At 41.0% G+C, this 23,350-nt stretch overlaps 3 protein-coding genes across 3 annotated transcripts; 2 read left to right on the top strand and 1 right to left on the bottom strand.

The window, feature by feature from the left end:
- Positions 1-1,567: 1,567 nt before the first annotated feature.
- LOC101557804 (olfactory receptor 10T2-like) lies at positions 1,568-2,512 on the bottom strand. Its single transcript, XM_004611707.2, has one exon. It carries the CDS (start codon positions 2,510-2,512, stop codon positions 1,568-1,570), a length of 945 nt encoding a protein of 314 aa, XP_004611764.1.
- An 8,091-nt stretch (positions 2,513-10,603) lies between these two features.
- LOC101540566 (olfactory receptor 10K1) lies at positions 10,604-12,589 on the top strand. The gene is made up of 2 exons (XM_004611813.3): positions 10,604-11,524; positions 12,521-12,589. The coding sequence occupies exons 1-2, from the start codon at positions 10,604-10,606 to the stop codon at positions 12,587-12,589; spliced, it is 990 nt and encodes a 329-aa protein (XP_004611870.3).
- A 3,202-nt stretch (positions 12,590-15,791) lies between these two features.
- On the top strand, positions 15,792-23,350 carry LOC101540307 (olfactory receptor 10R2-like). The gene is made up of 3 exons (XM_012933461.2): positions 15,792-15,962; positions 21,430-21,539; positions 22,309-23,350. The coding sequence occupies exons 1-3, from the start codon at positions 15,792-15,794 to the stop codon at positions 23,348-23,350; spliced, it is 1,323 nt and encodes a 440-aa protein (XP_012788915.2).

Below are 23,350 nucleotides of genomic sequence, written 5' to 3' on the forward strand. Positions count from 1 at the left end.
GAACAAGTCAGCATTCCCACCAGCAGTAAGCAAAAAAGTATATTCCCACCCAGATAAGCAAAAAAGTATAGTCGAAATGACATCTGCCCTTATCTGTTCATCACAGCACTATTTACAATAGCCAGAATCTGAAAAAAACCCAAGTGCCCGAGAAGAGATGACTGGTTGAAGAAAATTTGGTACATCTATACAATGGAATACTATGCAGCATTAGAAAAAATGAGGTAATGTACTTTACATATAAATGGATCAGCATGGAAAGTACCATGCTAAGTAAAATGAGTCAGAAAGAGAGAGACAGGGGGCTGGAGTGATAGCACAGCGAGTAGGGCGTTTGCCTTGCACGCGGTCGACCCGGGTTCGATTCCCAGCATCCCATATGGTCCCCTGAGCACCGCCAGGGGTAATTCCTGAGTGCAGAGCCAGGAGTGACCCCTGTGCATCACCGGGTGTGACTCAAAAAGCAAAAAAAAAAAAGAAAGAGAGAGACAGACAGAAATATTGCACTCATCTGTGGAATATAGAATAACAGAATAGGAGACTAACACCCAAAAATAGTAGAAATAAGTACCAGGAGGTTGACTCCTTGGTTTGGAAGCTGGCCTCACATGCTGGAGAGAGGGCAGCTCAGATAGAGAAGTGACCACCACCAAGTTAAATGTGGTGGAGGCCACGCAGGGGAAGGGTGATGCGTGCTGAATGTAGACTAGAGATTGAACACAATGGCCACTCAACACCCCTATTGCAAACCACAACACCTAATTAGAGAGAGAGAACATAAGGGAATAGCCTGCCACAGTGGCAGGAGGGTGGGAGGGATGCTGGGTTTATTTGTGGTGGAGAATGGGCACTGGTGAAAGGATGGGTTCTTGAACTTTGTATGAGGGAAACATGAGCACAGAAATGTATAAATCTGTAACTGTACCCTCACGGTGATTCACTAATTAAAAAATAACTAAATTAAACAATTAAAGGAAAAAAAGATTTGAGCTTCTTGGGACTGCCAGGACCACGCAGAGTATGCTTCCGGCTATCAAAACCAGAGCTGGTAGTGGTGCTCAGGGTCCTTCAGTGATATGCCTGTCGATGTCCAGGGACCACGTGGTGCTGAGGAACAAACTTGGGTCCCAGTGTCTATGATAATTTAAATATCTCCCTGGCCGTGATAAGTTAAGCCTCATTGTTTTTTCTATAAAGTAATGAATTTATTGTAAATATTTCTTAAGATGTTTCAAAATTATAAAAAAGCACTTAGACAATATCAGATAAAAATAATATCAAAGTGGCAGTTTTAGATCTGAGGAAAACTAAATTTCAATGAATAAATTACATGGTTTGATTTCCCTAAAGTCTCCACATTCACAGAAAATTCTGGTAACCATACAATAGAATGGGAATAGAGTACGTATAGGCTGAACACAAAGACTTTAACATAAGAAGATGACAGTTACTTGAAGTTATAACATCTGTATTTGGCAAGGAGACCAGGAACTGGGGAGAGTTATGTCAATTGAATTGAAATTCTATCCAGGATACATCCTTTAGAAAGAAAACTTTCCACAGGGCATCACACAGTCTTGGGAAGTGAGTACCTGCTGAGTACCTTTCTTAGTGCCACCTTCACTTCCTTGTTTCTTAGCGTGTAGACCAGGGGGTTTAGGAGGGGGGTAATAACTGTATAGGTCACTGCCACCAGCAAGTCCTTGTCTGAGGAGTACAGTGATGTGGGCCGCAAGTAGATGAAAGAGGCACAGCCATAGTGGACGATGACCACAGTTAGGTGGGAGGCACAGGTAGCGAAGGCCTTCCGTTGTCCCTCTGCAGAGGAGATCTTGAGGATGGTAGACACAATGAAGACATAGGAGATGAAGATGAGCACAAAGGGGACCAGCAGAACCAGGATGCTGAGGAAAAATATAACCATCTCCTTCAGGTGTGTATCTGTGCAGCCCAGTTTGAGGACAGGGGAAATGTCACAGAAGAAGTGGTTGATACGATTGGAAGAACAGAAGGGGACACTGAACACCAGCACGTTGACAACCACGGAGATCAAGAAACCACAAAGACTGGAAGCCAAGACCAGCAGCATGCAGGTTGTCCTGCTGACAATGAGCATGTAGTTGAGGGGGTTGCAGATAGCCACATAGCGATCATAGCCCATCACAGCAATAAGGAAGCAGTTGGTACAGGCCAAGCCCACAAAGAAATAGAGCTGGGCGGCACAGCCAGAGAAAGATATAGTTGGGCTTGTAGAAAGCAAGTTAGCCAGCATATTTGGTATGATGACTAAGGTGTAGCATGTTTCAGAGCAGGAGAGGACAAAGAGAAAGAAGTACATAGGGGTGTGTAATGCCCGGTCTAGGCGGATTACAGTCATGATTGTGGCATTGGCAGTTAGCGTGGTCAAGTATACCAGAAGGAAAATAAAGAACAGGAGGATCTGCATTTCCCCCAGGTTTGAGAAGCCAACGAGGATGAACTCGGTGATCATGCTCTGGTTCTGCCTCTTCATTGGTCAGAGGGAAATAGAGCTAGACTTTCTGGAACAAAGAACAAAAATAATTTGACAATACTGGAATGTGTTTCTGCACAAGATTGTTATTAGTGGTAAGAGAAAATGGGTAACAATGAATGGCACTGTTCAGAGAGTGAGAGAGGCAGATACATGAGGAGAAGGTGCAGAAGAAATTCCCCAATCCAAAGATATCTGAGGAAATTTTTTTTTGTGTAAGCTGCTTCTATTCGTTGTATTCTTAAATAGTTTGGACATCAAGAATACTTGTATGTCAAGCACTAAATCAAGACTTGACAGCCCCTCCTCATCTAATCCTGTCACTTAGTCTTAGTCCTCAGAAATAACTTATGTTCAAAGTTATCTTGTGAAAACATACTGTAGAAAAATGAAATAAGTGAAGAGTTATCTGTTCAGAACTGTGTTATTTTACTCAAATTATGCATGTATTGACTAACATCATGTTCTTGCCTATTTGGAAGTACTGAGTCTGGTTAAGCCAACATGAGCTACAATGGAGAGTGATTTGAAGGATTCTACATATCAGTTTCCCTTGTCATGGGTACATGAAATTTGGGGGCTAAGAAATAGTGGAAACTTAGGTTGTACTTCCACCACTATATGGTATGGGCTCAGACTTCCACTGATTGCTTCTGCAATATCTTCACAACTGGAACATTATCATAGAGGAATCTGAGGATTATTCAGAAACCACAAGATTCTGAAATATTTGTCAAGCCTAGAGCTATCTTTGCATTATGAGAAAAGCTCAGGAATGCCCCAGTCCTAAAGGTGTCAATCCACTATGTAAATCCACAGATTTAAAGAGTCTCTTTTAACCCTCTTTAGTAGATTATTCAGTGCAAGTTGTTCTCCCACTAGATATATTAGTGGCTAGAACATTCTTGGTCTGACATAAACTCTGTCCCTTGAACTTCACCTGTTTTTTCTGACATATCCTCTTCAACTACTCATTAAGAATTTCATTCTTATGAAATTAGCCCTCTGCAAATTGGAATAAAACTAGCATCATTTGGGGGTTTTTATTTTCCCCCTAAAATTTTTAGCTCTCTCTGGTGTTCTCATAGCATGGTTGTAGAACTCTCTATCCTAATTGGCAACTCTACTGTTTCAGTTTTGAATATCAAGTAAGCTTCCTCTCTTGAGTAATAAAATAGGTGTCTTTTTATTCGTACACCTCAAATTTTGTTTCCTGCTATTTTATCTCTCAAAACTAACATTTAGTCCTGACAATACTTTAGTTTAACATGTATCTTCTGAATGGCTTTCCTTGGTAGTTCTGAGACTATGATTACTGTATGTAGCCAGTATTTTATGGGACATTTCTCAGAATGGAGACACATAAGTATAAGACAGGTGGCAACAGGTCCTCAAGTTAGCTGGCCAGCTTACAGCTGTGAAAATCACTTCTTTCGCCTTGGGTTTACATATACAACAACAATTATATTAGCAGAATTTTTCTAACTCACAGAAAGTATTCTAGGAGTGTTAGACAAGCAACTGGTCTAGCTCCTAATGTTACAAATAAATTGGAGATCCAGAGAAGTGAAATGTGAAGTCCTGAGCTGCTTCCCATTTTATAGCATAGGTGAGCCCAACTTCTAATATGCTTCATTCCCCATCCAAGGCTATTTTTGATTGACTGGGATGTTTTATTTTTATTTACTCTTCACACTGTGTCCCTCCCATGAGCACACTGCTGCCATTCTGTCGCACTCCTCCTTCTTTATCCAGTTTAGACAGTGTCCATCTGCAACAGAGATGGGAGCCTGCTATTCAGCGGTTTCCTCCTCATTTCTACATTTACCACGTACAAATGTTTTGATGCTTTTCTCTCTGGATCCAACCCTGCTCTGATCTGTCCTTCTCTGAGAGCAGGACTTGGCAGGCTCATGCCGGCCTCCTGGGAGGGTTTCATTCTCCTTGTTTCTTTTTGTGACCCTAGATGCAATGACCCACTTCACTGTTTCACTGTTCTGAAACTCTTCTTGGTACTTAGAGCCTTATGGAATGAATTATCAATGGCACTTCTAAGAGATCAGATTGGTCCTACAACTGTGGTTCATAGAAAACACTCACCTTAAAGGCAGATTTCCAGCACAAGTACAGCTTTCATTTCCTTATATCCCATCAAAAAGTGGAAGGACAGAGAAATGAACAAACTTTGGGAGAACATAAGATAGTACTGTTTCCAGACTGATCTAGGAAAAGTCAAGAGCCTTTAAAGATGGGAGAAAGCTTTGCTTGCCAGCCGAATTGCAGATCACAAAGACGGCGTCTCTTGTTTGCAATCTCTGTGCAGACACTCCAGCTGGTCCTGGGTCTTATGGAGCTGGAAGAGCTCCTGGGGATTGAAACCTGTGGGAGGCCCTTCTTTGGATTCTAACATTTAAAAAACATAAATAAATAAATCTGATATAAATATAAATAAATAATGTCGAATTACCTATTTGACTTTAGGAATGTGGGAGACAAATGGATTTGAATATTATGATTTATCTCATGGGCCATTGATTTTTTTTTTGGTTCAAAATTCTATCTGTTAAAATTTCATCAATAAAGCAATGAATTATTTAAATAAATTATTTATGAATTATCCTATGGATTCTCTATAGGGTTGATTTGCTCTGAGAAGTGAATGGTATTCTTAGCAAATTTTATAAGCAACCCCTTCTCTTTTAATCTAGGCAGGAGATTATTCTAGCCAGGAATTTGATAGTATTGAATCAATTTGGGAATGTTTTGTGTGTATCCTGATTTATACATCATAGATATACACGCATGCATTCTAAGGGACACATATCTAAAGTTTTCATATTTTTTTACTTTACTCCATGAGATTAATTTGAAATATAAAAATTTCACTGTCACTGTCATCCCGTTGCTCATCGATTTGTTTGAGTGGGCACCAGTAACGTCTCTCATTGTGAGATATTGTTACTGCTTTTGGCTTATCCAATACCCATGGGTAGCTTGCCAGGTTCTGCCATGCGGGCTCGATACTCTTGGTAGCTTGCTGGGCTCTCCAAGTGGGGCAGAAGAATGGAACATGGGTCGGCTGCGTGAAAGACAAAGGCCCTACTTCTGTGCTATTGCTCCAGCCCTATAAAAATTTATTCTAATAAAAACAAAAGATAAGGCATAATTATTTTCTGTTCAATGTCTAAATATTTAGTCTAACAAATATTAAATAGAACAAATCTACAATATAAAAAATAGGAAAAATACATAAGTATAATAAATAAGAAAAATAAAAGTATCTGGCAACTTTGTGTAAAACATTGTTTTTATTAATAATTAAATGAGTGCAAAAGAAGGCAAGTTAAAAGCTAAATACTGTTATACATCCTAGATAATTTGATATAATCTCATAATTAGTGAAATTATGCATTTATCTAATCTATGTAGTGCTTATTTGCCAAACCAATGCATATTAAAGTTTGAAGTGTGGATAGGTTTTTCACTAAATAGATTTTTATTTTAACACATTTCATTCTGTGTGTAATGTTAAGGAAATGATTACTAATTGCTTTGAAATTTTTTTATTTTTTATTCATAGCTTCAAATCACTAACTCTAATATCAAATACTATATATTTATAAAGCTATTGCACATATAGCGAACAGAAGTTAGAGCTCCTACTTTAATATCTAAAGTATCTAAAGAGGTTTCTTTTGTTTCCTCTTTTATTTTAAGGCCACACCCAGGAGTGCTCAGGGGTTACTCCTAGCTCTGTGTTTAGAAGGTGCTCCTTATGGCTCTTGGGAGAACCATGTGATTCTGCCATAAATCAAGCCCAGGAAATCCTCATGCAACCATGCACACAATCCATTAAACTATTTCTCCAGTCAGTAATGGTAGGCTCGATCAAAGAATTCGATGCATATACCTGTTAGAAAGCTATAGGAATGAAAGTTAAGAAAGTATTATTGACTTTCAGAACTCAAAAGATTTCAGGAAAATATACCAATGGTATTGACTTTTCAGCATTGATTAATTGTTCAAAAACTTTCAAAAACATTCAAAAATCTGAATGTTAAGAGCAAAGGTCCACAACCACCATCTGATAAGAAAAGGTGCTAGGGAATCAAGTGCATAGACTAATGAAACACAAGACAGCCCAGAAATAACCTTTGAGTCTGTGATCACAGACTTTTTCCATTCCAAGTGAGCTTTTCCTATGAGAATTCACCCTTCATAATTATCTCAAGGTCCACCCCTCATCACTACCCTCAGATCAGTGTTCTGTTGACCATCTCAGGGCTATTTTCATTGGGAATTACATTGAACTTTTTTCTAATTATAATTTCTATGGAATAATTGTAGGAAGGTGGTTTTTTTTGTTTGTTGGGGCCACATGTGGTGGTGCTCAAGGTTTAATCCTGGCTCTATGTTCAGGGATCATTTCTTACCACATGTGATAGGAAGGATTGAACCTGAGATGACTGTATGTGAAGCAAGCAACACTACCCAATGTAATATCTCTTCAGCCCCTAGGAAGTTGAATTCATAATCAAGCCTTCTTTGACTCATAAGAAATAAGAAACAACACTGGACAAATACACTTAGGTCCTGACTTAAAAGTACATGAAAGCATTCCACTCGTTTTGTCTTTAAATATGGTAGTGTTCCCAACTCCTTACAGTTGGATTCAACTTCCAGTGCAGGTCTGGAAGAACTACCCCCCTGGTTCTTAAGTCCTGGCTTTTGCAACCCACACTACATTTTAGAAACTGGAGATGTTATGTTTCAATTAGGTGCCTCCTAACAAGCCCCAAGACAATGTCTCCAGGGAAGTAGAACTAGCCTCAGAAGTCTTATATCACACTCTTTGCTTCTTATAATCATGCCCCATGCTGGCCACTGGAATTTCTAGTCAGTGAGTGGCTGGTGACATGGAACCCTAATGGATAAGGGAAAGACCTCAGATAAGGACATGGAAAGCCCCTCCTGGTGGTAGGTCCCCTCTGTTCTGCTGTTAAGGCCTTGTATACTAATCCTTGACTTAGAATCTACATCCCAAAGAATCCTAGTGTCAAAATAGCTGCTTCTCACCGATGTGAAAGGCAAACAGATAGCTGAGCAGTGCAGTGCTGATCAATGGGGAGAGTGAGCCTAAACCCAAGTGAGGGTGGAAATTGCAAACACCTGCACCTGAACCTTCTGGTTCAGGAGGAGTGCTGAACCTTCTGGTAAGTGGCCGGTAGAGTCAAGCAGAGGTTTCTGAAGGCAAAAGACTTCTCTGAAATTTTCTTCATAATCATCCCAGCTAAACTTTTTAGCTTCTATTTTTGGGTTTGACTCACTGTTTAAACGACATTCTGTCCAAATCTCCACTTTTTTACTGTGTAGATGCATTCATGTATTGAAACTGGATTCTAAAGTTTCATTTTAATAAGGTGAATTTAGAAGTTTCAAGTATATATAAGACAGAAACTGTACTTCTTTTCTCTTTGAGGCTGTTAGCATAATTTTTCTTAGCTAATTGATGGATTGTCTCATTAGGGTAAGTATTCAAATATTTTATTTTGCATCTGAAAAATATCTGTAAAGTTTCTACATCTAGAGGTCCCCGGATCATTAATCACTAATTCTAGATAATTTTTTAAATGGGAATAGATAAAATTTAAGAAAATAAAATACAGATTATTTCACTGAAGTTTCTAGAATGCTATGTGGTGATTTTATTGACTGACTGAGGATGGTGGACTCCCTGAAGTGAAAAGTTTTTTCATGTGAAAAAAGCTTGCCACTAGAAGTAAGGGCAATAGGCAGGGAAAGTATATGAAAATAATGATGCAGGGAAGTAGTCACTCTGGATAAGAACTGGGTGCTGAAAGAAGGTAAAATTGTATGCATGACACATTTTTTGTAACAGTATTGTAAATCACAGTGCCAAAAATGAAAAACAGTGCCTGCCATAGAGGTTGGCTGGGGGTCAGAGGGAAATTTGAAACATTAGTGGAGGGAAGGGAACACTGGTAAAGAGATTTGAATTGCAATATTGTATGCCTGAAACTCAATCATGAATAACTTGGTGAGTCAATATTTTTAAAATGATAATAGTACTAAATTTTCGATTATTTATCTTAGAACCTAAGACAGCTAAAGTTTTCTATCATCTAATAAAATACAAAACCAAAATTTTCTGGTAGCACATAAAATTTTTTTAATTTACTGTTTTTTGTTTGGGAGCCATACCTGGTAGTACTCAGGGATTACTCCCCTCTCAGTGCTCAGAGGTAATTCTTGGGAGAACTTCAGAAACATAAGATATAGGCCTTAGACCAAGTCTCCTGTATACAAAATGTGCTCAGTCCATTGAGCTATTTCTCTCATCCTTTTGTTGATATTTTTAACAAAATGTAAAATTAATAAATATCTTTTACTTAAATAAGTATATAAAAACATGTAAGCAAATGCTGGAAGCAGTCAGCATGTTATACAATGTTGCATCTGGGAAGCATTTTCTTTCCTTTTCATAAGAAATTGGGGAGCAGGATTACAGGGAAGAAGAGAGAAGGAGGAAGAAGGAGGAAAGGGAATAAGAGAGGGAGAAAGGAAGTACCTGGAAAATTGGGGAAATTTACAGAAGAAAAGATTGTGATATAAATTCTAAACATTTTTTGTAAAGAAACCTCCCTAGTAGTTTTGCAAACTGTATGGAAGCAGACTCCTAAAACAGAATCTGCTGGCATAATCTCCAAAATGTCCAGCCTGTGATTTATGGGAGGGGTGCTGATAAACCGACAGATTGACGCATTCTCTATCATCCTATTTGACATGCTATGCCTAACTTTTCTAGATTTTTCTGAGATGCAACAGAATGAGAAAATCAAAATCATATTTCCAAACATCACACAGTGATGATCTCTTCCCACAACCCTGGCAGCTCTTCTCACCAGCAAAACTACACACTCCTCAACCCCAGCCACATAGGAAGTTCTTTTTTTTTTTTTTTTTTTTTTTTTGCTTTTTGGGTCACACCCGGCGATGCACAGGGGTTACTCCTGGTTCTACACTCAGGAATTACTCCTGGCGGTGCTCAGGGGACCATATGGGATGCTGGGATTCGAACCTGGGTCGGCCGCGTGCAAGGCAAATGCCCTACCCGCTGTGCTCCAGCCCCGGAAGTTCTTTTTAATTTTATTTCTGGTTTGGAGGACACACCTGGTAGTTCTCAGGGCTTCCTACTAGCTTAGTGGTCTGGGATCACTCCTGGAAGGGTTCAGGGGGAACATACAGGATCAAACCCGGGTTGATCACATGCAAGGCACATGCCATACTACACACTGTACTGTTAATCTCTCTGGCCTCTTTTTCTTGAAATCAGAGCTCCCCTATGAGCCGCCACTGGGCACAGGCTCTCTAGAGGGACTTTCTCTCTCGTTGGTCTTGTTATTCCATCACAAATTACATGAGAAGTTTGGCTTTCTTATTGTGTTGGATCCAGATAGAAGACTGTTGGAGTAGAATGGACAGAAGTATGTGATGTTCTTACACCTATCTGAGCATTTAACAAGAATCAAGAGACAAAGGTCCCCCATATTTTGTCCCAGAGATCCACCAGCTCTTCCTTCTCTTCCCGTTGTATATTTGGGTACACCAAGGTTCACATGTCATGCTAAGTATTCCTCGTTCTTTCTTCCCATGTTATCATCACACTCAGCTGGCAGAAATAAACCAAGTACTCAGTTTGAGAAGGGTCACTTTGTCATTGGGTTTAGAGCGAGCAGGAGACAAAATAATATTTTAAAAAGATGGGCGGGGGTGGGGTGGGGTGGGGAGAATGTTAGTGATCACTGTCCTTGGATTTAAAATTTTTTTTTAAAAAAAAAGAAGAAAATGAATTCTTTTAATCCTGAAAAAAAATATTGGTTGTTAGGTATCTTGTTGCCCATTTCCCTGTTCTAAATTTTATCAGGTATCTGAGGAGGAATGAAATGCTCCTCAGAGCATCAGGAAAGAGAAGTCATCACTGGGCTCCTGGTGAGCTTTCAAGACAGTGTACCTCCTTCCTGGCCACTAACTAGCCTCCACCTTAGTCCTGGTTTGCCCAGACTACAACCTATGGAGCAGATCAACGAGACAGCAGTGACGGAGTTTATTTTCCTTGGCTTCTCCTCTCTGGCTGGGCTGCAGCGGCTGCTCTTCTTGGTCTTCCTGCTCCTCTACCTGTTCACACTGAGCACCAATGCCATCATCATTTCCACCATCGTGCTGGACAGAGCCCTCCACACTCCCATGTACTTCTTCCTAGCCATTCTCTCCTGCTCTGAGACTTGCTACACCTTTGTCATTGTGCCCAAGATGCTGGTTGATCTGATGGCCCAGAAGAAGACCATCTCCTTCCTGGGCTGTGCTGTCCAGATGTCCATCTTCCTCTTCCTCGGCTGCTCCCACTCATTCCTACTTGCAGTCATGGGCTATGACCGCTATGTGGCCATCTGCAACCCTCTGCGCTACACTGTGATCATGGGGCCTGGGGTTTGTAGGGGGCTGGTGGCCTCTGCCTGTGTTTGTGGCTTCACAGTTGCACTGGTAACTACCTCCCTGGTGTTTCACCTCCCCTTCCACTCCTCTAACAAGCTCCATCACTTCTTCTGTGACATCTCTCCTGTGCTCAAACTAGCCTCTCACCATACCAACTTTAATCAAATGGTCATATTTCTGCTTGGTGTGTTTGTCCTGGTCATTCCATTGCTGCTGATTCTGGTCTCCTACATCCACATCATCTCTGCCATTCTGAAAATCCCGTCTTCTGTGGGGAGGCACAAGGCCTTCTCGACCTGTGCCTCCCACCTCATTGTGGTCACAGTTCATTACGGCTGTGCTTCTTTTATCTACTTACGACCCAAGTCCAGCTACTCCTCAGGTCAGGACAGCCTGATATCTGTGTCTTACACCATCCTCACTCCGTTGTTCAATCCAATGATTTACAGTCTGAGAAATAAGGAGTTTAAAGCAGCCCTGCGAAGAACAATGGGCCAGATTCCATTGCCTTCAATAAAGAGATGACCATTCTGTTAAGTGTGCGCCTCTGTGTATCTGGTCAAATTTGTCTAACTGCCATGCTTTGACATCAGGTTACATGAAGGAATGATGGTCACAGTAAAGATAGTCCAGAGAAGGTTAGAAATGTGGAAAGTAATTGCTAATTTCTAGAACAAATGTCGCTGTAATTCACTGTCCTAAAGAAAGATTATTGAAAAGCAAATCTGCTGTTTGGAATGAAGACACACCTACACTGCCAGGCTCTAAGGAACAGAGAGGAACAGGTGAGGCCTGATGCCCATTCTCCTCTCTGAATATGGCAGGTGGAGCCACAGCAGCTCTCAGTGACTCGGTGACCCCTGGTTCTCCCTCCTCTTCCACCGAAAGAAATTTCTTCCCCTTCACTGTCCTCTGACCTCCCTCTGCTGGAGAGTGACACCTCCTGACAGTGTCCTCGGTATATCTTAAGATCTTATCTTTAGATCATCTCCTTTTTACCCATATTTGCTGTTTTTCCAAGACTGCCCTATCCTACACCTCAATCATTCCCCAAGCACCATGCCTGTTCATGTTCGTCAGTGGGGATAACTGTTAACAATGCAAAACCACCAAAGCGTCTCAAGTAATCCCAGCAAAATGTTACCAGCACATCTTTGGAGAGTTGTGGAACCTTTCTATGACTCCTGGACACACAGAGTAAAGTGAATCCTCCCTAGAAAAGATATCTCATCAAGAAGTGCCTGCCTCCCCATTGCTATCCCAGCAGTGTTATTGGCAACTTTCATAGGTGCACAGAAGATGAATCACTGTGGGTCTCAATGTGACATGAGGCTTTGTACTACATGTGACATAGGCCCATGTCCTGCCTTGTGACATGGGTGTTTGTCCTGCTGAAGCAGGTAGGCAGGCAGATATGGAAGCCCTCTCAACCCCCATAGCAAGGAGATCTTGGTACCTAATAAATCACCAAGAAATGTGATTTGAAGAAGTTACTCTGCTATTAGCCCTCGACTGTTAAGAGCAGTATTGCCAGACCCACTTTTTGTACACAGAAGCTGCTGATAAGATTGTAGTTGGCACTTCCACAGATCTAGAGAAGGCTGGAACCTTACAGAGGACAATCTAGTAGAGACAAAAAACCAGGTGATGAATATCACCTATTCCCAGCTCTCCCCCTTGGCAACTACCCAAGCAACAAATTTTTACCTAGGTAGAAAGCCTCACTCAGGGGCAGCTTGGAAGAAACCCTATAAAAGTCAACTTAGACAATGGAAGGGCACAAACATGCTATCAGCCCATGCTGCCTATACACAGGTGCTTACATACACATGCCACCTGCATCTCTCCTCTTGAAATGTTCACTCAGTGCTTTTTCTTTTTAAAACATTTATTTAATATTAATGTAGACAAAAGTCACAAATATTGACAAAATTCTAGAGTTAAAATTGATTAGATATCAAAGTTCCAATATTAACATTTATAAGTATAAAAATCAATTTTATGTGAAAGTTGCTATATCTCATCATGGGGTTAAGTCCCTATCTAAGATTCTATTAAGCTATAGCTGGTTGAGCTTTCTATATCATTGTTTTTGTTTATTGAGTTTAGTTGGCTTCTACATTACTTTTCCATCTAACTTGGTATACTCCTACTGGAATTTTAGTATTGATGAATTTGGAAATATCCAGGGACTTCAGAATACATAATCTGGTCGAATGAGATGACATGGAAGCAGCTGTGGGATGTGGGCATGACTTCTGGGGCTCCCACAAGTACGGGGGGATGGGAAGAGGCTATCTGCCCCTACTCTGAGAAGACCAAAAAATTCTCAGTCTGGACCCCAAGGTTCCTAAAGCTTTTCCCAGTTTAGTGTCTCTGCAAGCAGTGGAGAAGCAGTGGAGTGGATCCCTTGAGGCTGCAGTGGCTGGGTGTGGGTGTGACTGTTGGAGTTTCAGCAAGGTGGGAACTCAGCCCAACCCCCTCCCAATATCTCCCCAAAGTTCTTAGTCAGGACAGGTATATCCACATATTTTAGCTGCTTGGCTTGCATCTCCTTGGAGTCATGAATCGATAGAGTAGAGAAGGGCTGGTAGATGAGCCAACAATTTCTTATCTCTCCCTCTCTCTCTCTCCCCTTCTCCCTCTCTCTCCCCACTCTCTCTTTCTCTCCGTTTCCTTTGGTTTCTATAAATAAAATATACTTGTCTCCTACTGAAATTCTTTTTTCTTTAAGGAAAAGATATTGTACCCGAAAAGCCTGGGTAAGATCTAGGACTGAAAAATTGGGTTGCAGGAATCATCTCTCATGCTATGCAGAACACGTGGACTCTAAACACAGCCTTGTGGGTATGGTGTCCCGTGCAGGGGCTCATTGTAGATTTTTATCAGTACTATATTTCCCCAGCTGCTTATCAAGGTAACAGAGGTGGAGTGAAAGAAAGCAAGAAAGTGCTATATGTCCTTGAGTTTCTCTCCTCTTTACTTTACATAAGTCACCCTGGGACCCCCACTAGCATCAATGCCATGTGACGTGAAACACTTCTGCTACCTTGTGGAGCCTGCCTATTAATTCATAGCTCATCAGAATCTTCGCTACTCTCTCCTTTGAAGCCCCTTTTCTCAAAGCAACAGATGCCCTTGGTGTTAGGCTCTACCTCCTCTGTGTTGTCTTAGTGCCTGCCCAGGACTTTCTTCATTTCAACTAAGTCATGAAGATTCTGTTCCTGCCAGACTCACTGAATCATTTAATTCTATTTCTACCCATCCCCACAAATAAAACAAACTAATTAATAAAATATAACAGTATTTTATTAAACAAATACTCTGATATGCAGTATATAGAAATGGCCTGGGCCAGAGAGATAGTATAGTAGGTAGGGCATTTGCCTTGCATGTGGCCAACTCTGGTTTTTTCCCTGACATCCCATATCTTCTCCAGAGCACCACCACGAGTAATTCCTTAATGCAGAGCCAGGAGTAACTCCTGAGCATCCCCACATGTGCCCCTCACCAAAAAAACTTCTGATGGTTCTTCTTTATGTCTCTATCATAGTTTTTAGTCTTTACTAAGGTTTATCCTCTCTGTGGGGGCCAAGGTATCTCCTAAGTAACTCTGGTGCCAGTTGGAGTCTTATCATATTTCAATTCTTGTGTCCATAAAGAAATACAATTTAGTCATTGGGTCAAGGAACAATGCTTCTAAATGCTTTGTTTTGTGGCTAATTGCAGAGTAACTTCTTCAAATCCAATCTTGGTTTTAATACATTTCAAAAACTCATGCTAACCCCACCCTACCCCACCCATCCCACCCACCTCACCATATACCTAGCTTCTTCAGGATGATAAAAACAGTCCATATGGACCCAGGTCAAAGAGGCAAAAACTACCTCGCAGGCAAAAACTGCTAAAGTTGTGTCCTGTCCAGAGGAGGAAGAGCCTGTGCTAAACCTCTTCAGCCAAGCATTTCCTAAAGATCCAACCACATCCAATTTCTCATATGGCATAAGGAGACAGAAGTCACCAACTGAATGAGAAACTTCTCACCCAGAACTTGTATTTTCTTCTTTGGATTATCCCTGTAGTGTCACTGACATAACTTATGGATGTCAGCCCCCATGGCCCCTCAGAGTCAACCAAGACTGCTATTATTTGGCCAGTTCCCACCCTGATGGTCCTGAGAAAGAACAAGCAACAAACAGACATAAAATTAGGAATACACTGTTCTGATGAAGTTCCCCACAACCTACGTCCAGCCCACACTCTCTGTGTCCTGACTGAACAACTATTCCTGCTCTTACATTCTGTTACATGGGAACCTGCAGATCTGGGCTGCCTCTGCCATTTATCATGTTTCTCTCTGATCAATGACTTTCTTCTTCCAAAATGAGAATGTGAAGTGACCTTTCCCTCCAATTTGAGAAAGAAAATTTAGTCATTAGTCAAGCTCTGTCATTGTCTATTTTACAAATGGTGCCAAAACACATCCTCCCCAGAGAGTTTCTCAGAGGAGACTGACTCTCAGGGTACAGTAGAAAGGGCCTTCTCTTTGCCCAGTGAGTTCTCATGGTGTATTTCCATAGTTTGTTGATAATTGAATGCATTTATGGACAAGGATTGGGCAGAGTGTGGTAATTAGCTCCCCATGGAGATACAGATTTTGATTACCAATGCAATCGTTGCTGGTATGAAACAGGCAAGGTTGCTGGTGTGAAATAGGCAAGGCTGCCCTGGAAAAAAGAGAGCCTTGCCTTTCTACAGGGAAGTGATGTTGACAGTTGCCTTCTCTGACACGTTGCTCAGGAATGAAGACGGTACTGGAGCATCCAACAGTGAAGGTGAGCTGGGAACTTTTCTCCTAGAAACCTCTGTAGTTGTTTCAGGAAGTGCTGAGAATGAAGAAGTCATGGGCCTCAGAGCTCCAGTGGAAAGAAAGGAGGTATCTGCTTGCTTGGCGACTTGCTTTCCTGTGGAAGGAGAAGTCATTCTACTTTTCCAAGTTTGGCATCTGTCCCTGTTCTAAGCAGAGGAGAATAGGGGATTAGCCCAGGTGACAAAGGAGCAGCAGTAGTGGAAAAATAAAAGGCAAAGGAGGGGGCCAAGGACCCAGGGTGATATTGAAGTATTCATGACAATTGAGGATGCCTTGCACTTGGAAAGAAGAAATAAGGACTCATGAGATATATGGAAAGCACTGACCTGTTTCAGACAAAAGGTCACTGGTGATTCAGAAAAGACTGGTGGCATGAAGTGGGCTGGAATCATTAATGAATCCATTAGTGGATAATTTTGTTTATTTACTCTCCTTTAACTATATCTCATATCTTCACTATTTGACAAGTATTAAAAATATAGGATATAAGGAGAGAAGGTGTGGTCTTCATTCTGATGGTCTTGTGTATACTAGAGAAACAATGGGAAAAATATTGAGATATAACACATTGAGTATTTTGGAAAAGATACCTAAAAAAACTTTAAATTATATTAGCAGCACTAAACCCTCCTTAGATAAAGTATTAAAAATCCCTAAGTAGTAACTTAAAAAAGTTAAGAACGAGTTTTCACAGGAGGAAAAGAAGAGAATGTTGATGCTATGATCTCTCTCTCTCTCTCTCTTTCTCTCCTCTGTCCTCTCTCAAGCTCTCTCCCCACCCCATCTCCCCTCTCTTCATAAAGTGCTGATACAGAAGAGGTGACAGCCCTTCTGCACAGGATCTCTGAGTTAATCTACAGTTCTAACAATCTTTGACATTTTCAAGAATGAGTACACTGAGTACTCATACTCAGACTTGGAAATTCAAAAATTAAAAATTTAATAAGTCATATTTATCAACAGAATAATATATTACATTATAATATAATATTAATAATGTATAATAATATAATAATAATTACAAATAATAAATAATAGCTGGGGAGGAACTTAATAAAAGACCAAGTGAAAAGCAAGGGGTCTTTGTGTAGGACTTGAAAATTGGGTTCTCTGTGTTTCAAATTATAGGTGGATTCCTTTTAGATAACTAAGTGGCCTGATTACTATAGGACCCTTTAGGCTATATATCTGACAATTGTTCTAGGACCATTATCCTAGCTACTGCCCATTATCTCTTAGTTTCCTGTGAGCCCAAGGTCTAGGGGTGGAATTTATGGTCTTAGGGAAATTATAAATTTCCTTTTTTATTGAATCACCATGAGATACAGTTACAAAGCTGTCATGTTTGAGTTTCAGTCATACCATGATTGAACATCCATCCCTCCACCAGTGCACATTCTCCACCACCAATGTCCCCAGTATCTGCCTCACCCCATAAATGACCCTAATATCAGCCCTCCCCTTGCCTCTATTGCAGACAATTTCCCTCTTTTGGGCATTATAGTTTGTAATACAGATTCTGAGAGGCCATTGTGTTTGGTCCTTTATCTACTTTCATCACACATTGCCCATCCCAATCAATCCCTCCAAACATCATTGACTTAGTGATCCCTTCTCTATTCCAGCTGCCTTTTCCCACAGCTCATGAGGCAAGATTCCAACTATGAAGCAATATTCCTGGCCCTTGTGTCTACTGTCCTTGGGTGTCAGTCTCATATAATGTCATTTTTTATTCCACAAATGAATGCAGTCATTCTATGTCTGTCCCTCTCTTTCTGACTCATTTCACTTAGTATGATACTCTCCATGAATACCCATTCATAAGCAGATTTTATTACTTCATCTTTCCTATTAGTTACATACTATTTCATTGTGTAAATGTGCCAAAGTTTCTTTAACTAGTCATCTGTTCTTGGGCACTCGGATTGTTTCCAGAATCTGGCTATTGTGAACAGTGCTCCAATGAACATACAGGTGAAGATGTCATTTCTACTGTGCTTTTTTTTTTTACCCTCTGGATATATTCCCAAAAGGGTATTGCAGGGTCATATGGAAGCTCAATTTCTAATTTTTGAAGGAATGTCCATATTGTTTTCCGAAAAAGGTTGGACTAGTCAGCATTCCCACCAACAGTGAGAGTCCATTTCTCCCCATATCCAAGCCAGCACTGCCACGTGGTTCTAGCTCTTTTTGATGTGTGCCAGTCTCTGTAGTGTAAAATGATATCTTATTGTTTAAACTTCTTTTCTAAGGAATACAGATATTTGCAGGAATTGTTTGTTGTTTGGTTTGGTTTGGAGGGGCCTGGGGGCCACATCCAACTTGCTAAGGGGTCACTTCTGGCTCTGCAGACAGGAATTATTCCTTTCAGAACTTAAGGGACCATATGAGATGCGGGGGATGGAACCCAGGTAGGCCACATGCAAGGCAGATGCAGTGCAATGCATATCATTTCCTTCCATGCAAAAATCCTTAAAATGTATGACAGGGACAGCTAAAAGAGAATTGATGACAAGGGGAAATTGACAAGAGAAACCGAAGCTTTCTCTTTCAGTATATAAACACAACAACATGTGGGGTAGCTATATATAGGTGTGATTTCTGTGAGATAAAATTAAAGCAGTGAGGCCGGAAAGATAGAACACTGGATAGGGTGCTTGCCTTGCACACGGTTGACCAGTTCAATCCTCAGCATCCCACATGGTTCTCCAAGACCAGCAGGAGTAATTCCTAAGCACAGAGCCAGGAGTAAACCCTGAGCACCACCAGATATGATTCCCCAACCAAATAAAAGATAAAATAAATTTTAAAGTATATAAAAGTAGATAGGAAAAAGAATTAGCTGTCTTTTAACCAACTTAATAAAATTGATTTTACCCTATGAGTGATAAAGAGATACTGAGCAAAATAATTTTTAAAATCAGTTTATTTTGCACTGAAGAAAACTATTTAATGGCCTGATTTTTCTTTTTTATTAATTTTTTTTCAGTTTTTAAGACTCAGAATCTGTGATTACCTCTTGCCAGTCTCAGGACACTATCAGTTATTTGCCAAATACTTTAAACATCACCTGAGACTGGGTTGCATAGCTTCAAGGTTTTGTAAGGTTAGTTTTTTAAGATTTTTTTAAATTAATCACCATGAGATACAGTTACAGACTTATAAACTTTCGTGATTACATTTTAGTCATACAATGATTGAGTACCCATCCTTCCACCAGTGCCCATTCTCCACCACCAATGGTCCCAGTATCCCTCCTACCAACCACCTCATCTGTTTCCTCCTCCTCTGTGGCAGGCACATTCCCTTTTACCTTATCTCTCCTTTTGTGTGTTATGGTTCACAATACAGGTATTCGGTGGCCATCATGTTCGGTCTATAGTCTACTTTCAGCACTCATCTCCCATCCTGAAAAAGCCCTCCAAGCATCATTTACTTGGTGGTCCTTTCTCTGTCTCAGCTGCCCTTTCCCCCAGCAAGTGAGGCCAGCTTCCACGTGTAAAGTTAGTTTTATCACCTAACTGAGGTGTGTTTGAAAAGGAGGACATGGTACTGGAGAGTTGTGGATGATATGGACTCTTGCTTTGCAGGAAGCCAGCTTTTCTGCAAAACTAGCTACTGATTTTTGTTGATGGAATATTGTTCATCCAAACCCAGCTATGAATAACTTTGTAATTCACAGTGCGTTATCAAAATAAAATTTTGGAAAGAAAATTTTTTTAAATAAAGCTTAGTAATATAATGGAGGAAAGCCCTTGATTATATGAAAAGAAAATGTGAACACAGCAAGTTTCTTTTTTATATTTGAGAGAACATTTTATTTATTTTTTAATTATTTTTTAATCATGATGTGGAAAGTTACAAAGCTTTCAGGTTTAAGTCTCAGTTATACAATGCTCAAACACCCATCCCTTCACCAGTGCACATATTCCACCACCAAGAATCACAGTATACCTCCCCCCCACCCCCCACACCCCCAGCTCCCCACCCCACCTGTGTAACTGATACATTTCACTTTACTCTTCACTTTCACTTTACTTTGATTACATTCAATATTTCAAAAAAACCTCACTATTATTGTTTGGAGTTTCCCCCCCAAAGTCGGACCTGCTGAAAAGGAAGCATTTGATAATTTGCTTTCCATTGCTGAGAATGAAGAGATATGAGGTAGAGCGGCCGCAATTGCAGCCGCACGGTTTTGGATTTCTGTATTTTAGTATTTTAGTAACTAAATCCAGAGAAATTTCTGCCAGAAATTGCATCATTGCAAGCTTGTACTTCTCTGTTACTTTATATTCCACACATGAGTGCAATATTTCTATGTCTGTCTCTTTCGGACTCATTTCACTCAACATGATACTTTCCATGTTGATCCACTTATATGCAAATTTCATGACTTCATCTTTTCTGACAGCTGCATAGTATTCCATTGTGTAGATGTACCAAAGTTTCTTTAACCAGTCATCTGTTTTGGGGCACTCTGGTTTTTTCCATATTGTGGCTATTGTAAACAGTGCTGCAATGAACATAGAAATGCAAATGTCATTTCTACTATACCTTTTTGCCTCTCCAGGATATATTCCCAGGAGTGGTATTGCTGGGTCAAACGGGAACTCAATTTCTAATTATTTGAGAATCGTTCCTATTGTTTTCCAAATGGGCTGAACCAGTCGGCATTCCCACCAGCAGTGAAGGAGAGTCCCTTTCTCCCCACATCCACGCCAACATCAGTTGCCTTTGTTTTTTAGGATATGGGCTAGTCTCGAACACAGCAATTTTCAGTGGCTTTTTGGTCCCTGAAAATAATGGTGACAAATTTTAATCCCAATGTTTTACTTATTCTTCTCCCTTCCAGCGGGTAAAAGTTAGTACTTATTAAGCAAATTCTTAAGATAGCTCTTGGATGATATGACTGCTAGTATACAGTTAGACTTCAAAAAACATTTTAATGAATCACTGTGAGATACATAGTTACAAAGCTTTCATGATTGGTTTTCAGTCCGTTTAAAGCAGAGGGTAACAGCTTGTACCTTGTACTAGATATTGGCAGTGCACGGGAACCCCTGACTCACAGGGTCTCCCTAGAGACTGAGAAATGACTCAGCAGAGGACCTGGGCACTTGTCACCTCCTTTTGGAGATGCAGTTCCTGGACCCTGCAAGTCACCATTTATGGGGTCAAGGGAAAATCTGTAGCATGTGGGGCAAACAAATGAGAATTCTGGTGATTGAGAAGGGGATCTGGAGGAGGAGAATGGCAGGACCAGAAAGTTGTGGGATGGGGTTAAAGAGTTTAGTTTTTCACCTAAGAATTTAAAATGGTGTCAAAATTAAAAGACAAAAGAAAGAAAGAAATTATGCCTTATTTTTAAGTTTAGTAGGTTTTATAAAATGGCATGATTTTTCAAAGATTCTCAAAAGTGCCTGTGGCAGAACAGATGGAGACAGGCTTGGATGGAGAGCACATCTGGGATGGAGAGAAAATTCAAACTGAACTTGTTTTGACACTGAAGTTGACTGTTCTCTTTTAATAGCGCGGGGTTCCCCCTAAACAAGACCAACTCTTCTGGACAAAGACAGGATCCCAGATAATGCAGGATGGAAAGGGCCTGGGATTGTCCAGACAGCCAGTTTCTTGTAGAAAGTAAGTCATGTCCCTTGAAGTGTTGCAGAACATATGTGGAGAATAATAAATTTCAAATATTTAAACATGTCTTAAAATTACAGCTCCAAATGACTAAGAATTGTTTTGAAATACTTTACTGTTGGTGAAGTGATAGTTCTGCACAAGAGTGGGTAGGAATCCTTTGGGATCTCCAAAATCTAGTAACAGTAGAGCTCCCTGTGTCCAATGCCCCAGGGAAAAGTTCAGGTTAAGACTTACTTGGAACCACGTGGGCGATTTGAAGCAGAAGGAGCCTGGTTCTGAACAAAACCCAAGCTTAGTGTGACCAATGACTTTGTAGAAACAGAGTGTGAACAGTGATGAAAGGGAACTGTGTTCTTCAAGGGCAGGCAAGATAGAGAGAAGTCACTGGGGAATGCTACGCTGGATGGGAAGTTTGTTCTAGACAGTGAAACCCCAGAAATTGGGCCTTTGCTTGCAGGATACATATCAGTGATAAGAATAAAACAATTACCACTTAAAGTCATGATTAACACAGTTAAAGCGTTTTTTGGGGTAACAGATTGTCAAAAATGAGGGCCCACTGCATAAATCTGCAAAGAAGGGGCTGGTAGGACAGGCATTACTCCAGCAAAGGCCTGCATATCTTGTGGACACACATCCCTAAGCTCACTGCTAAATCATTGCAGACAAACAGCACTTGGGGAACATGTTCGCTTAGAGTGATTCACTTGGAGTCAATTTACAACACATTTCTGTCTCTCCGATGGCCTTATTGCTCCCTCAGACTGGTGCTAAGTAACTGTGTGGAGGAACAGTGTCTGATTTCTCAGTTCCCAGGTCTCCTGCCAAGATCGCGTTCCTTTGTCCCATGGGATCCTCTCTCCACGGCTAATTCCTCCGAGGTGACAGAATTCCTGCTTCTCGGTTTCTCCAGCCTTGGGGACGTGCAGCTCGTCCTCTTTGTGATCTTTCTCTGCCTCTATCTGATCATCCTCAGTGGAAATGTCACCATCATCTCTGTCATCCACTTGGACCGAAGCCTTCACACACCCATGTACTTCTTTCTAAGTGTCCTCTCTACCTCTGAGATCTTCTACACCATTGTCATCCTGCCCAAGATGCTCATCAATTTGCTCTCTGTGCTCAGGACACTTTCCTTTGCCAGCTGCGCCATCCAGATGTTCTTCTTCCTTGGCTTTGCTGTCACCAACTGTCTCCTGCTGGGAGTGATGGGCTATGACCGCTACACAGCCATCTGCCATCCACTACGATACCCCATCCTCATGAGCTGGAGAATTTGTGGGCAGCTGGCTGCAACGTGCATTCTCAGTGGCTTCCTAATCTCTCTTATGGGAACCACACTAGTCTTCACCCTCCCTTTCTGTGGCCCCAACAAGGTAAACCACTACTTCTGTGACATCTCCCCAGTCATTCGTCTTGCCTGTGCAGAAACCTACATCAATGAGCTGGTCATCTTCATCTGTGGGGTCTTTGTGTTAGTGGTGCCCCTGACTTTCATCTGCATCTCTTATGGTTTCATTGTTCGCACCATTCTGCGGATCCCATCAACAGAAGGCAAGAGAAAAGCCTTCTCCACCTGTGCCTCCCACCTCATTGTGGTCATTATCCACTATGGCTGTGCTTCTTCTGTCTATCTGAGACCCTCGGCCAAGCACTCTTCAGGCAAAGACAGGCTGGTGACAGTGACCTACACTGTGGTCACCCCACTTCTGAACCCCATGGTGTACAGCCTCAGGAACAAGGATGTGCAGATGGCTATCCGCAAAGTGATTGGAAAGGCTGGGGTTTCACTGAAGACTTTTTAA

The sequence above is a fragment of the Sorex araneus genome, chromosome 3 (genome assembly GCF_027595985.1).
Source record: "Sorex araneus isolate mSorAra2 chromosome 3, mSorAra2.pri, whole genome shotgun sequence".
Lineage (NCBI taxonomy): Eukaryota > Metazoa > Chordata > Mammalia > Eulipotyphla > Soricidae > Sorex > Sorex araneus.

Bases quoted from the DNA above. Each gene is read 5' to 3' on its own strand.
- LOC101557804 (XM_004611707.2), bottom strand. From the start codon at position 2,512: ATGAAGAGGCAGAACCAGAGCATGATCACCGAGTTCATCCTCGTTGGC.
- LOC101540566 (XM_004611813.3), top strand. From the start codon at position 10,604: ATGGAGCAGATCAACGAGACAGCAGTGACGGAGTTTATTTTCCTTGGC. The intron at 11,525-12,520 runs ATTCCATTGCCT...TGAAGAAGTTAC, and splicing joins TGCGAAGAACAATGGGCCAG to TCTGCTATTAGCCCTCGACT.
- LOC101540307 (XM_012933461.2), top strand. From the start codon at position 15,792: ATGTTGACAGTTGCCTTCTCTGACACGTTGCTCAGGAATGAAGACGGT. The intron at 15,963-21,429 runs GTATCTGCTTGC...CTCTTTTAATAG, and splicing joins CTCCAGTGGAAAGAAAGGAG to CGCGGGGTTCCCCCTAAACA. The intron at 21,540-22,308 runs GTAAGTCATGTC...TTGCTCCCTCAG, and splicing joins CAGCCAGTTTCTTGTAGAAA to ACTGGTGCTAAGTAACTGTG.